The 13,860-nt window shown below is 32.6% G+C and overlaps 2 protein-coding genes across 3 annotated transcripts; one reads left to right on the top strand and one right to left on the bottom strand.

The window, feature by feature from the left end:
* Nucleotides 1-2,413: 2,413 nt before the first annotated feature.
* On the top strand, nucleotides 2,414-6,942 carry LOC145036648 (Alkaline-phosphatase-like family protein). Of its 2 annotated transcripts, XM_078985113.1 has the most exons (17): nucleotides 2,414-2,654; nucleotides 2,723-2,816; nucleotides 3,060-3,104; nucleotides 3,196-3,363; nucleotides 3,439-3,523; nucleotides 3,586-3,692; nucleotides 3,776-3,856; nucleotides 3,988-4,040; nucleotides 4,121-4,211; nucleotides 4,330-4,461; nucleotides 4,544-4,640; nucleotides 4,722-4,866; nucleotides 4,931-5,024; nucleotides 5,099-5,950; nucleotides 6,034-6,126; nucleotides 6,203-6,474; nucleotides 6,561-6,942. In XM_078985113.1, the coding sequence occupies exons 1-17, from the start codon at nucleotides 2,530-2,532 to the stop codon at nucleotides 6,688-6,690; spliced, it is 2,664 nt and encodes an 887-aa protein (XP_078841239.1). In that variant the 5' UTR covers nucleotides 2,414-2,529; the 3' UTR covers nucleotides 6,691-6,942. The 2 variants fall into 2 exon arrangements, with proteins under 2 accessions (XP_078841239.1, XP_078841240.1); XM_078985114.1 differs by lacking the exon at nucleotides 2,414-2,654 and having other exon boundaries at nucleotides 3,015-3,104.
* On the bottom strand, nucleotides 6,929-10,855 carry LOC145036650 (ATP binding microtubule motor family protein). The gene is made up of 15 exons (XM_078985115.1): nucleotides 10,690-10,855; nucleotides 10,483-10,585; nucleotides 10,154-10,197; nucleotides 9,791-9,820; nucleotides 9,588-9,710; nucleotides 9,459-9,484; nucleotides 9,292-9,373; nucleotides 9,163-9,204; nucleotides 9,017-9,050; nucleotides 8,868-8,943; nucleotides 8,575-8,794; nucleotides 8,232-8,323; nucleotides 7,675-7,807; nucleotides 7,397-7,603; nucleotides 6,929-7,264 (listed from the first exon to the last, which is right to left on the bottom strand). Exons 1-15 carry the CDS (start codon nucleotides 10,792-10,794, stop codon nucleotides 7,076-7,078), a joined length of 1,506 nt encoding a protein of 501 aa, XP_078841241.1. The 5' UTR covers nucleotides 10,795-10,855; the 3' UTR covers nucleotides 6,929-7,075.
* Nucleotides 10,856-13,860: the final 3,005 nt, after the last annotated feature.

The following is a 13,860-nucleotide window of genomic DNA, read 5'->3' as shown; positions in this document are numbered from 1 at the left end:
ACTTTATTTTTCCTTTCTTTCGTGTTAAAATATTTAATAATTCTTACTTTTCTTAATTCATATTCTGTCATCGAACTTCCTTTGCTGAATGCAATTTGATTTTCGTCTTTATTGAATTGAAAACTGTTTTTTTGGTGAAGGTGCAGTTTACGTTTTTTCTTTCATTAAAACAACAATCATGACAACAACAATCGTTGTTAAGGTGCATAAAACCAACATGCTGGAATATATCGATGTATTAGGCAACAATGTTTACAAATAATATGAACTATTTATGTTACAATCTCCTAAAGGAACATGTATACAATATATTCTGCCACATGGATCATAATATAATTTCACTTTCAATGTTGTCCCATATTATCATTAATAACAATTATATTTCAACTATTTTTTAAAAGTAATACACATTATATCATCCTACTTTCCAAATCTGCAATAGGATCCCAATATTTGACTTTACCGCTTAGACTTTGGCCTAAAAGTTATTTCTTCATGCATTAATCTTTGACTTAAGCCACTGAGTTTGTTATTCCACAAACAAGATTTTATAACAATAATTTTTTATTATTGTTCGTAACAAACTATGTTGATCAAGTCTATAATTGTCAATTTGTTTTAAGTTTAAATAACAAACTATGTTGACCAAGTCTATTATTTTCAATTTGTTTTAAGTTTAAAGGTAATCTCCTTAATCTTTAGCTTAAGCCACTAAGTTTGTTATTCCACAAACAAGATTTTATAACAATAATTTTTTTTTGTTCCTTACAAACTATGTTGACAAAGTCTATTATTGTCAATTTGTTTTAATTTTAAATAACAAACTATGTTTACCAAATCTATTATTGTCAAATTGTTTTAAGTTTAAAGGTAATTTTCTTATGACCAAGGGTATAATTGTCAACACGAGCACATACTCTACAAATTATAATTTCTTTCATGAATCTTATATTCTTATTTATATATATTATCATTCCAATTATACCGTCAATTATAAACACTTTCCAAAATAATTACATGTATATTTATCATGTTTCAATATATAGAATGCAAATATTTATGATTAAATCGTTTAATGATTAAATATTAACTTTAAATCTTTTCAAAATCATGTATCCTTATCAATCTAGAAACAATCATTTAACTTAATCTTATTAAAAATGATTTAATTCATCTATTTTTTATATATATTTTTATTTAATATAAAATCACGACCCATGTTTTTCAATTATATCTATATATTTGTTAACCAACTTTAATTAGTTATTATTTTCACAAATATTCTTTAATTCCATTATTTGTATAATCACTATTATAGATGTTTCAACAACTCTATTTGTTAGAGGTGTTGGCGAAACTGTTATTTCCATATGTTCAGCATATGGACATTGCTTACTTTTGATTTATTACCATATCACATTAGATAAACCTCATAATTGCAGATGCATTCATTAAAATTAATAAGATATAAACTTTTTAAATTGTTATACTAATTATTTTAGATTAATATATACTTTTATTTTAATATTTAATATGTGTTATGTATGTTAGGACATTTAATATAATTATGCTCTATAGAACATAATATAATTTTAAGATCCATTTATAGGTTAAAATTTATGTAATACACGTGTTGATAACATAAATAAGCAAGAATAACAACGTACTTTGAAAGTATGTTGCTATAAATAACATAAATTGTTCATGTTACTATTTTTTGTTAATAATTTTTTTTATAGTTTTTAGAACTCAATTTTCGGGACATAACCCTAAAATAACAATCGAAATTATATAGGTTTTGTTGATAACCCTAAAATAACGAAGTATACTTCGAAATTAAAAAAAAAAAAACAAATAATATTTAAATAATAAATTCCAAAGACGTTTGTATGTTTTTTATGCGTTCTTCCGCGTTTAACGCGAGTTATAATCTATAATCATTAGACTAAAAGAAAAATGCGTAAATAAAATTATATATAGTAATAAATAAAGTAGGTTGCTTAAATCATATAATCATCAATGGAATCGGATGACTCTCTATAAGCCATCAACCGAATCGCTGCAAGCCTGCAACATATTACTGCAATACTATGAATCCATGTCTACCTCTAGTATCATATCTCAATGGAGATGTCACATCGGCTCTCCATGGCGTTTAGGAACCCATACTGTTCAGTCTAAATAACAAAAATACAAATCATTGAAAAAAAATTGTTATTTGTTTAGGATTTATCAGTTTTTCACGATGCGAGTGAAAAGGACCAACTACTAAACAAAATAGCACTAGAAGAACTTCTCATGCAACGAAATACAAACTTAGATTATAATTGCCAATTTTCGTAAATTAGGGACCATTTCTGTAATTTTGTAGAATCAAAGGCTAGACAACGAATCAGCGAGGACTTGTTGGATGTGGGAATTCAAATTGGCACTGTACATGGTACCCTAAACCTCCATGACTGTAACAATGTGATGAAATACCACACACTTTCAATTTCAATGCATTGATCACCTTCAAAAACCCAGACAATGTCTTCGTTAACCTGCACCAACTTCACACTGCTCACCGCAGCTGCAATTCTACTTCAGATCGTCGGTCTCTCGCTCTTCGTCTTTGGATTCTTTCCGATTAAACCAGCTCTCTCCGGTGTCAGGTATAAATTCATTTCCAAAAGTTTCAAATTAAGAATGTTACAGTTTGATTGACTTAGCTCCGAAATAGCGGACCAGAGAGCTTCCGCCCTTCCTCATGTGATTCAATCGAGGTTCAAAATTTCACAGCTCTGCATCCTGACCAGCTTAAATCATTATACCAGGTAACTTATAACTCGACGCACCACTCATAGAATGAAAAGTACTGTTATTCATCGTATTTCACCACGCTAAAATCAACTTTCGTCCGTTGTTAAGTGTTCTTTTGTATAATTTGAGATAAATTGGGCGATATACCTTAGCTGAGTAATGGTGACTTAACTTCTTACACTTGTAAAAGACAAAATCACTTGCTTTTTCAGCAAGCATTGGATGCCATTTTGACATGGTGAACTTCCATAATGCAGGAACTTTCTGAGATCCCACCTTCTTATGATCGACTGATACTAATGGTATGAAGCAACACAATCTATTTTTTTTGTAAAATAGAAGTAGAAGATGCATAATAAATTCACTTTGTCAATATAATTGTGTGGTATTTAGGTTATTGATGGTCTTCCAGCAGAATTTGTTCTTGGAAGGGATGATGAGCCTCCATCAAAGATCTATAAGGATGCAATGCCATATACTCAGTCTTTATTAGCCAATAAAATGGCATTGGGTTATCATGCAAAGGCTGCACCTCCAACTGTTACACTACCACGCTTAAAGGTACTGAATTTATTTTTGTTATTAGATTATATGATCTGATTTCCATTTCCCTCATACATTGGTCATATACAACAGGCTATGACTACTGGCTCAATTGGAGGATTCTTGGATGTATTGTTTAATTTCAATACCCAAGCACTTTTGGAAGACAATATCATAGGTGAGTTGGCAAGATCTTATTGGGTATATCAAATTGCCCATCTAATGACTAATTTGTTACAGGTCAATTTTTTAGAATTGGTTGGAAAATGGTTATGCTTGGTGATGAAACATGGCTTAAGTTGTTCCCAGGTTTATTTACAAGGCATGATGGAGTTAGTAGCTTTTTTGTAAGTCTTCACAACTTGTTGATTTCTTTACTCAATTTTCTTTATTCATTAACTATATCTTACTATCATTTTTGTTGAAATAGGTTAAAGATACTGTACAAGTGGATAACAATGTTTCTAGGCATCTAAGTTATGAACTTTACAAGAATGACTGGAATCTTCTGGTAATATAAAATTTCTAAGTACAGAATCTAAGTTATGAACTTTACAATAATAACAGTTATTTAAACTATTTATTACAGCCAGACAACTTTATATGGCATCAACACTAGAATTCTCTCCAATTTCATTTCAGATTCTTCATTATCTTGGTTTGGATCATGTTGGACATCTTGGAGGGCGTAGTAGGTAATATCTTAGCTTTTAATAACCCAACTCACTCTTTCTAAAAATAATAAAACTTCATTGTTGTTAATTCTCTATTTCAGTACCTTAATGGGACCCAAACTCAAGGAAATGGATGAAGTTATAAAATTGATTCACTCGAGTATTATCCAAAATCATAAACAAACTCTCTTGGTTTGTACCTCTTTTTTCTAACATGTATCAAACTACAATCTATTTCTTGACGTGAAAGTTGAATCCTGTTTGTTTATATATATAAAAATCTTTTTCTTGATTTCTATTTTTTATGTAGGTGGTTGTTAGTGATCATGGTATGCAGGAAAATGGTAATCATGGTGGATCTTCATATGAAGAAACAGACTCATTGGCACTTTTTATTAGTCCAAAACACAGTCATGTATCAGTATCACCCACTATTAATCAGGTATTTTAATTTTATTAGTCTAAAGTTCATAATTATGTTTTCCTTATAAATTATAATTTAGCTTTTTAAAATTTTGGTTTAGGTTGATATTGCTCCAACATTGTCCCTCCTTTTTGGTGTACCTATTCCCACAAACAATGCTGGCTATCTAATTACTGATCTATTTCTTCCATTACAAGGTTTGATAACTATTTTCCTTCACAAGGGTAATATCGTAATTTGTTAAATGTATGTTGTTGATTCTTCTCTGATAATTTCAGATCATGAGCTACTAAGAGCAATGGAACTGAATTCATTACAGTTGTTGAAATTACTTGAAGCACAAACAACTCATTCCACTTGTAAAAGTTTATATCTAGATGCCATTTCTCTCCATAAATCTTGGAAGATGAAAAATGATTTAAGGTAAAGTGATAAATTTTATAAATATTTATATTTCATGATAATAACTCTGAATAATTTTTTATAGGTCTGCTAGCAATGATGAGTTTAAAAACACTGTATTTGCATACAATGAGTTTCTAAAAACAGCAAGCCAACAATTATCACACACAGCAACTGATGTAAGCCATTTCATTAATCCATTTATAAATATATTCTTTCTTTTTCATTTGATTAATTTTTTTACACAATGCAGAAACCCATGGGTCTACTTGCTGTAGGTGTTACAACAATGCTTCTATCATGTATCATCTTCTTATTCCTCCTTTTCAAATTGATCCAAGAAACTTATCAGAATCTAAAACTCCAATTATCCGAAGCTTTTATAGCAATTATTATCATAATTCTTGTTTTAAGCATGGGATCAAGCTCTTTAGTTGAAGAAGAACAATACCTATGGCATTTCATGACCTCATCTTTCTTCCTCATATCACTTCACGAAACATTCAAATCCAAATCCACGAATAAAATCAAAACCTCAATTTTAATTTCAATAATTATAATTTCCGGAAGGGTTTTGCGAGGGTGGCATCAAGGTGGTGTAAATTGGACTCATCTTCCCGATATTTCAAAATCACTCGAGAATTCTTCAAGTTTTTACATAAAACTTCTCCAAATCCTCTCGGTTTTTGTTATACTTGTTTTATGTTTTTACACTCTTTCTTCCTTAAAGAGTTGTGTTGTTATATTGATTATGGGAAGCTACCTTTGTGTTGGATTGTTGGTTTTGAATTATGTGATGAAGTATCAGGGTGATGGAGATAATGATAATGATGGGATTTTAGCAGCTCAGATGATATATGGTTTAATTGTTGGATTGACAAGTGTAATGGTTGTTGGATCACCTTGGATTGTGTCTTTTGATTTAAAAGATTTGGTTTTAAAGATTAAAGATTGTTTGTACCTTAGTGGGATAGCGTACGTATTTGGGTGGTGTTTTTTGCAACTTTTGTTGCAAAAGCCAGTGAACTCCATGCCTATTTCATTGCTTCTTGTGCAAATTCTTGCTACCATTTGTTGTGGTTCGGATTTTAAACAGTGGGTTGAGGTTGGTTTTCAAATTTCTATTTTTGCATTTAAAGTATTTATGATTGTGATAAAAATGAATATATGTATGTTTTTTAATTCCAGATTGGTGCTATATATTATTTGGGAATGGCGGGCCATTTTAGTCTTGGAAACACCAATACGTTAGCTACCATTGATGTTGCTGGAGCTTTCATTGTATGTTTATTATCTTCCTTTAAGCATAATTTTAGTCATATATGTTTTCTTTAATCAATCATTCATATATATCTAGGGAATCTCTACTCATTCGACAGTGCTTAGTGGGTTGATAATGTTTGTGATAACATATGCATCTCCAATGTTATCTCTTCTTAGCATGGTGTTGTCGATTTCTATGAAAGACATAAACCCTAAGTTTAAGAACATGGGACAACTTCTTAAGACAATTCTTGGGTTTCCTTGTCTGGTTCCACTGGGGTTAAATTCGGTGCTTTTGGTTGCATACACCATCATACTGCTTTTAATGAGGAACCATTTATTTATATGGACAGTGTTTTCACCAAAGTAAGTTCTTTTTGTGATTCCCCCATTAGTGTTTTTAATCATTATATATAATTTAAGGAATTTGATTATGTTACATTTTGTGGCAGGTATATATATGTGGTAGTGACAACTGTTTGTGTTCTTGTTGGGGTGCTTATTGTTGCTTCAACAGTGACTTATATTGTTTCTGTGGTTTTCCTGTTGAGACATCGATATTATAAGCATTCAGCATCTTAAGTTTATAGAAGGAGGGAGGATGATAGTTGACTTGGGGTTTAATTTTTTTTTTTTAGTCTGGCTTTCTTAATACCCTTTTGGCATCTGAGTATTAGTGGAAAATTGATTAGTGTTTTGTAGAATTTTACTTAGTCTAGGATTTGTACTACGCTTGCTAATCTTATATACAAACAAAAAACATTGTATTTCCTTGGAGAATATTGTACACAATGCATTTTTCAACAAATTCAGTCCCATATTGTTTGGAACAAATTTATATGGTTGTTAGTGTAATTGAACAAACTATGTGTATGGTATGTATCCGTGTGTATATGATATGTCTATGTATAAGTGTGTAGGTGTATTATCTGTAGTACACTAAAACACATGACTTTTATATTACATTTCAAGAGACTAGAAGCACAAAAGAGAAACATGATGAAGCTAAAACACCAAAGCCAAGTCCCATGACCAAATAAAGCGTCTTAGTTTGTGCTAGTTTGGCCTTGATCCTCTTCCTCACTTGCCTCATTACCTTGTTCTCCTCCTTAATCACTTGGCACTCTTCTTTCATAATCATATTCTCCCTCCTTAACTATTTATACATGATCACCAAACAACAAAAATATATCTTCTTAAACTCAACTGTTTAATTTATTATACTATTATATGGTCTAATTTATTATACTATAATTGTTTTCAAAACAAATATAATTTGGTGTGTTACCTCAAGAATAGTGTTGACAAGCTTCTGTGTTGCTTCCTTCCATGAGGCTATTGTTTGGGAAGTGATAACAGATTCATGGCTTGAATTCACCTCCTCATCATCAGTTATCATTGAACCAGAAGTAGTGGGATCAGATAGAAGAAGTCCCTCCATCACAAACTCCTCTCCTATCAAATTCACTGTCTCACCATCCAACTTCTCTCTTAACTGCACAAACCCTCACACAGATGAAGAAAATGAGGGCAAAATCGTCATTTAATATGGATAAATCTGTCAACCTTTTTTAAGATTCTCTCAGCTATTTGCTGCTTCACATCATTCAGAGCAGATATCTCCTGCTGCTTCCTGTCAATGTCTTCCTTGCTGTTGCTATTCATCACCCGTGATGATGATGCCTTTATATGCTTTGCCCTGTTAAAAAATTTAAAAATAAACTCTAAGCAACCAATTTATTCTCATCGTACAAAAATACTTTTCAGGGACCATATCTGTAAAAATCAGCAAACCAGAGGGACAAAAATGGTAATTTACCATGTATATTGATTACTTATTGTTTTTATTATTACTATTATTGCTTTTAGTTTAATTTTTTTTAACTTTAAGTTTATTTTTGTTATTTAATGCAAAATATATATAAATGCATACAAAAACAATAAATCAAAGTACTGTATTGCTTATATGCAACACAAAGGTTTTACATAAGATATTATAACCAATTTGAAGTTAAATATTTTTAGATTTAAATTTTTTGGTGAATTACTTAGAATGCAACAACTTTTCACATTTTCTCCTACCTTATACAGCAATTTTCTTATTCAAAATCACACTCAATTACCTTGCTCCAAACCTTAGAGTGGATACACTCTCTGATGAATTAGATAGACTCGGTGAGCAACAGCAAAGCAATGCAGTCTGGGAGCTTCCTCCCTGGATGTAAGGAAAAAAAAAAAAGATTAAAAGCAAGAAATAGCAATGTACTTTCATTTCTTCCTATTACAACATTGTACTTAAAGAAATCTACCTTTTATAGCAATGTCATCTATAAACAAAGAAATTTTAACTGTTATAATCGGTAGATTGTTCAAAGTACAATGTCCTAAACCCTAATAAAATAAATGAATGTACAAATGCTGTAATAGAAAGAAATGAAAAGATGATAGCCATAAGATTGTACTAACAAGAGCATCTTGTAGGAGGCGAGTGAGCTTTGAATCACGAAAAGGGATGTGTAATGATTTGGCATGTTGACTAGAAGTCAAAGCACTGATCACATTTCCAAGTGCAGAAAGTGATTTGTTAATGGTTTTGGCTTCTTCTAGAACTTTCCCTTCAGCACCTGTCTTCTCTACCTTCTCAGATCCAGCCAAATCCACAAGAACAACCTTTCCACTGCTCACCCTGTTCAGTTAATAATTTCAGAAATGTAAATATGATTTCAGTAAACTGTAAATTCTCAAAGAAATCATAAGACCTTTTCTCATTTGTTACTTCTTTCTGAATAGTAAACATGTAGATGCAATGACTTCTACTGCTTCCCGCATTCATTTCTACATGAGTTCACAAGTCAATCAAACAACTTTCACAAGAGAGAGAGAGAGAGAGAGAGGGAGGGAGGAATACGAGTCTCTCCAACAGCTCTGTTAGCTATCCCACCCTGCATTAGTCATTACCAGGGTTAAGAAGTAAAAGATAACTGAATATTTAGTTTTTTTAAAGAGTATTTTTGGACTAGAAAACTTATAGTAAAATTTTGATATTGATCTTACACATAAGACTTTTAATGCTTCTTCGCCATCTAGTATAGGGATCTGTAGAAGGGTAGTTTCATTATCTGTTAAGCTGATAGGGAAATGCAATTGATTGGAAGATTCCATATGAAAGATATTGAAACTTACTTCTGTTACTCCAGACAACAATATCCCATGTGATTTATGCTCTTTGATCTGTATGTTGTCCTTGGATAAATCAAAAAGGTCTCTGCCAGAAACACTCCCAATTGCAATTATAAAACAGAGTTGAAGAGGAAAGAGAAAGACACAAAAAGATAAGATCAGTTGCTAACCTAACTCTCTCCATATAAATTTCCACCTGCATGTATAACACAATAATTAAATTGCATCTAGAAAAGGATTCTTGAAAACAATGTCTCATATTCTAGTTCAAATGGAAAACAAGAAGAGGTTTCTTATACCATTGAAAGTTTGATCTTGTAAGCAGTTGCTTCACCACAAGCGTTTATAGCATCAAAGAGTTCATCTACCACTCTTGGTAGTAGTCCCTTCTTAAGGTTGTCAGCTTCCAAAATGTTGGCTCCCTGGTCAAAAAAAGTCAAATATGGACTTTATTTAAAACAAGTGTTATTGAAACATTGTATTTTACTGTAATGCACATCACCTCCATAGTAAAAGTCTTCCCTGCTCCTGTCTGTTAAAGTGCATAAGAGAATTCATTAATATCATATTAAAGGTGAGGGATATCTTTCAAAGCTATTTGAACAATAGAGATAGCTAATGAAAAGCATATAACAAGCGAAAAGGATTAATTGCAGTTCTTATTTGGCTTAATTAATAGTGACACAATCACAGAACAGATTACTGGAGTTGATTGAATCGGCAATAGCAATAACCAGATAACAGAATACAATTATCATAAAGTTCAGATAATTAACTAAACTAGGTATTCCGATTTGTCATTCATCTCTTGAAACGAAAATCAACTGAACATAATTAGCTCATAAGAATTAGATGCGATACATACCTGTCCATATGTGATGATTGTACCATTAATTGAATTAACAGCATCTGTTGCATACAGATGAACATTCAGACCGAGAGTAAATATGCATACGTTACTTCAACAGACTCAAATGATAAGTTACATTCCACCATATCTTCTATATATACGTGTGTGTGTGTGTATAAACAAATCCTAAAACTCATGTATTGAGTGATCTAGACGTAACACGAAGGTTTAGCTCAGATTTACCCAAATTACGATGTTTACCATAAACTTAGAGAAGAACTCAACAAAATATCATAAAATTAAGTAAAATAGTCTAGTAAAAAAGACAAATTAGCACACGATACCTCTAACGATAGGACGAGCCAAAAATTCGTAGACGTCAGCTTGTTCAGAATCTTCATAGAACACCTTATCAAAGCTGAACATATATTGTTCATCTTTCTCGTCCTGACAAAATTAATGAACATTACTTAGAAGGAATAACAGTGTATTGAGTTGCAGTTTACATTATCGCGGAGGAGGATTATAAAACAAAGAAGATCTTCAGCAACCTTGATAGAAAAACTCTGAGAATCGGAGCGTGTAATGCATATAGCTTCTCCATCCTCTCTTAAATTTAGAGGCCTGAATCTCGCGCATACGCAAATGCTTGCCATGATTAAGCGTGTGTTGCTGTTGGAGAGACGATACAACTGCCTTCTGCTACTCTAGTCTCAATATATAAAATTTCAATTTCATCACCACCACCTCTACTACTTCCCGCGTTCCGTTACAATATATCCGGAGTTTTGTGGGTCGGATCGGGTCGGGTCAAGGTTAGGCACGTAAAATTTTAGTTCTAGACCTCTAGTAGTGTTTGATATTAGTTAAATAATATAATATTTTATATTTAAAGTTAAGATGTAATTACTTGACAATATTTTTGCCATGAAACTAGTATTATCCGTTTGTTTAAGTTTTTAATCATTTTTATAATCCCATCATCATTTTGAATAAGATAACAAAGTAAAAATCAAAAACATGTCCCATCGACTTCTTGAATGAGATGAACAAAATAAAAAGACAAAAATGTTAAAAAGAGAACTAAAGTCAAATCAAGAACATAACACGAACCTATATAAAAGTCCTAAAATTAAATAAAAAGCTTGGAGTTTCAAGTTTTGGGGTTATTATTATTTGGATTAAATATGTATTCATTCTACAATGTTTTTTTATATGTTTAATAGATATCAAACTCAAATAAAATATGTAACCATATTTCACTTTTAGTCTACATTATATCTCAAAATTGGTTAACTCGTGAGGATGCGAAAACAAATATTAGTGCATTTTGATGATGCTTATGTTAGGTATTATTCCACATATGAAAATATAGACAAGTTAGCTGAAGAGATAAAAAGAAAGGGGTTGCATCTGTTGAAGGGTTGAACCCAAATTATGGCAGGTAGCTAATCAAATAAATATCTTTCCTCGTTTAACTTCTTATCTTAAAAGCATTGGTTAATCAAAGCTTTCAATTTCTTATTTCTGTTTTAGGTACCTAAGACTCTATGAAGCTCTTGGGAAAATGATTGCACCTCCTAAAAGCAACATACCAATAATAACACCAAAAGAACTACCAGAAGTAGATGGATTTATTTTTGGATTCCTATCAAGATTTGAAATGATGGCTGCTCAATTTAAAAGCACTTCTTGATTCGACTGGTGGTCTTTGGAGAACACAAAAACTAGTTAGGAAGTCTGCTGGTATCTTTTATAGTAATGGGTGTCAAGAGGGTGGCCAAGAAACTACTCCATAATTACCTATTTATCCTTTAAAAATGTAAGAGTATATTACATTTTTGGTTCACATGATACATCGAGTTGTATACAACATCAAAAAACAGGTTGAGACACGAGTTTGATGCTGCTCATTAGGGATGTAAACCGATTCGGAACCGGCCTGAACCGGACCGGAACTGAAAGAAGTAAAAACCAATTAAAGAGTAAACGGGGAACTTTGAACCGAGCCGAATACCGCTAATTGGTTCCAACCAATTCCGATTCTGGTTTTGTTTTCGGTTAAAAAGCTCATCCCTAGTATTCATTATGAGATTCAAGCAGCCGACGCTACATAATAGAGTTTGATGCGCTCAAGGAATGCGACTGATCCATTAGCTTTCTTCAACTTCTGTTTCAAATAAATGAAATCTATCCGAAAATAACACAAAACAATCAATCTTTTATCTTATTTTATTTTATCACGAAAAAAATTACCCTTACAAAAATTCTTAGGGCTGTCCATATATACCATATATAGAGGAAGGTTGACTTGAGATTTTAAAAAAATAAAGATTTTGAGATTTTTTGATTCTTATATAATTATAATTATTCCATAATCATCTATAAACAAATAAATAACCAATGTTCATAAAAACATCAAACCATATAAATAAATGTTATAATTTATCCCCAAAATTTACTATAATCACAATTCATTAATTATCTTATATTGATCTTATTAGGGCAAGAGGAGTGGTCACGTGTGATTTGTGAGTGAAGGTGAGGACACAGGTTTTTACCATTTCACAACCAACCCACCAGGGTATAGAAATGGTGTTCACCGGTGGGTTGGTAGAGAGAGAGAGAGAGGAGGAGAGGGGGGGAATGTGAGGGGCCATACTAATCAGATGCATCGTCTTCATCCGTCCTACCACTCATGACACACCCAACCCACCGACCCTGGAGAGGGTGTTCACACGTCTTCTGAAGTGCCACCTAGGATTTTCACGTGTGGAATTCGTTCCACTCTGGTTAGCCTTATAGTAATAAATTATATACAACACCAAATTCATAGTGGGAAGTAGGGGTAATACTATATTTGATATTAGATTCTTTAGTTGCATTTTTTCTTCTCGAAACCAAACCTTCCATTTTCCAAATCATACTCCACGTATATATCCCGTTGTTGGTAATTTCCTATGATTATCGATGGCCCGATGCTCACATTCAAGCTGCTTGGAAAGATCTTCATACACGTCACTCGGGCTCCACCTGGGAGAAGTAATCGGCCATCGGTAGTGACAATTTCGCACCACCTTTAAAATGAAACGTTAGCTCTAGAAACATCGGTACTCTGCCTCCTATGGCGGCGTAACACATACGGAACCCCTCTGGTGACTCCGCATAAGTAGCTCTATTACAATTGCCTTTGTACATTTGAATTTCAAACTCTTTTTCGACTAGATCGTAGATGGGATTATCCATCGTTGTGAATGTTGACCCATAATCAATGATGGTTCCGCCGTTACCATCAGCTCCAGCCACCAAAACACGATATGGGATCTTAACGCGTTAACCACCAATAGTGATTTTTCGGAGGTTTAAGTAATAGTATTCTTCAAATTGCTCAAATCCTTGCAACTCTGGGTTGCGGAACTTGGTGTAGCTGATAATGCTTCCATCTCCATCTCCGGTGCCGAAATTTGAAGAATCCCGATAGAGAAGAAGCTCGATGCTTACAGTCAAACTGGTGAGAGAGCAAACACTACGAGAATTTTTGGAGATCTATCTGAACGGGTAAAGATTGGAATCCACGCCCAAACCCAACAATACCATCTGGTACTCCTGAAGATAAAATAGAGCATCCGACAGTGAAATCAACGACATCTCCCTCAGGGAAATGCAACGTCTTCGACAACAGTAATCTGGATGTGTTCCCGACGACATACATTTGCTCGTAA

Source organism: Lactuca saligna, chromosome 3 (assembly GCF_052625555.1).
Source record: "Lactuca saligna cultivar CGN05327 chromosome 3, ASM5262555v1, whole genome shotgun sequence".
NCBI lineage: Eukaryota > Viridiplantae > Streptophyta > Magnoliopsida > Asterales > Asteraceae > Lactuca > Lactuca saligna.
This window is presented reverse-complemented; position numbering and strand designations above follow the sequence as displayed.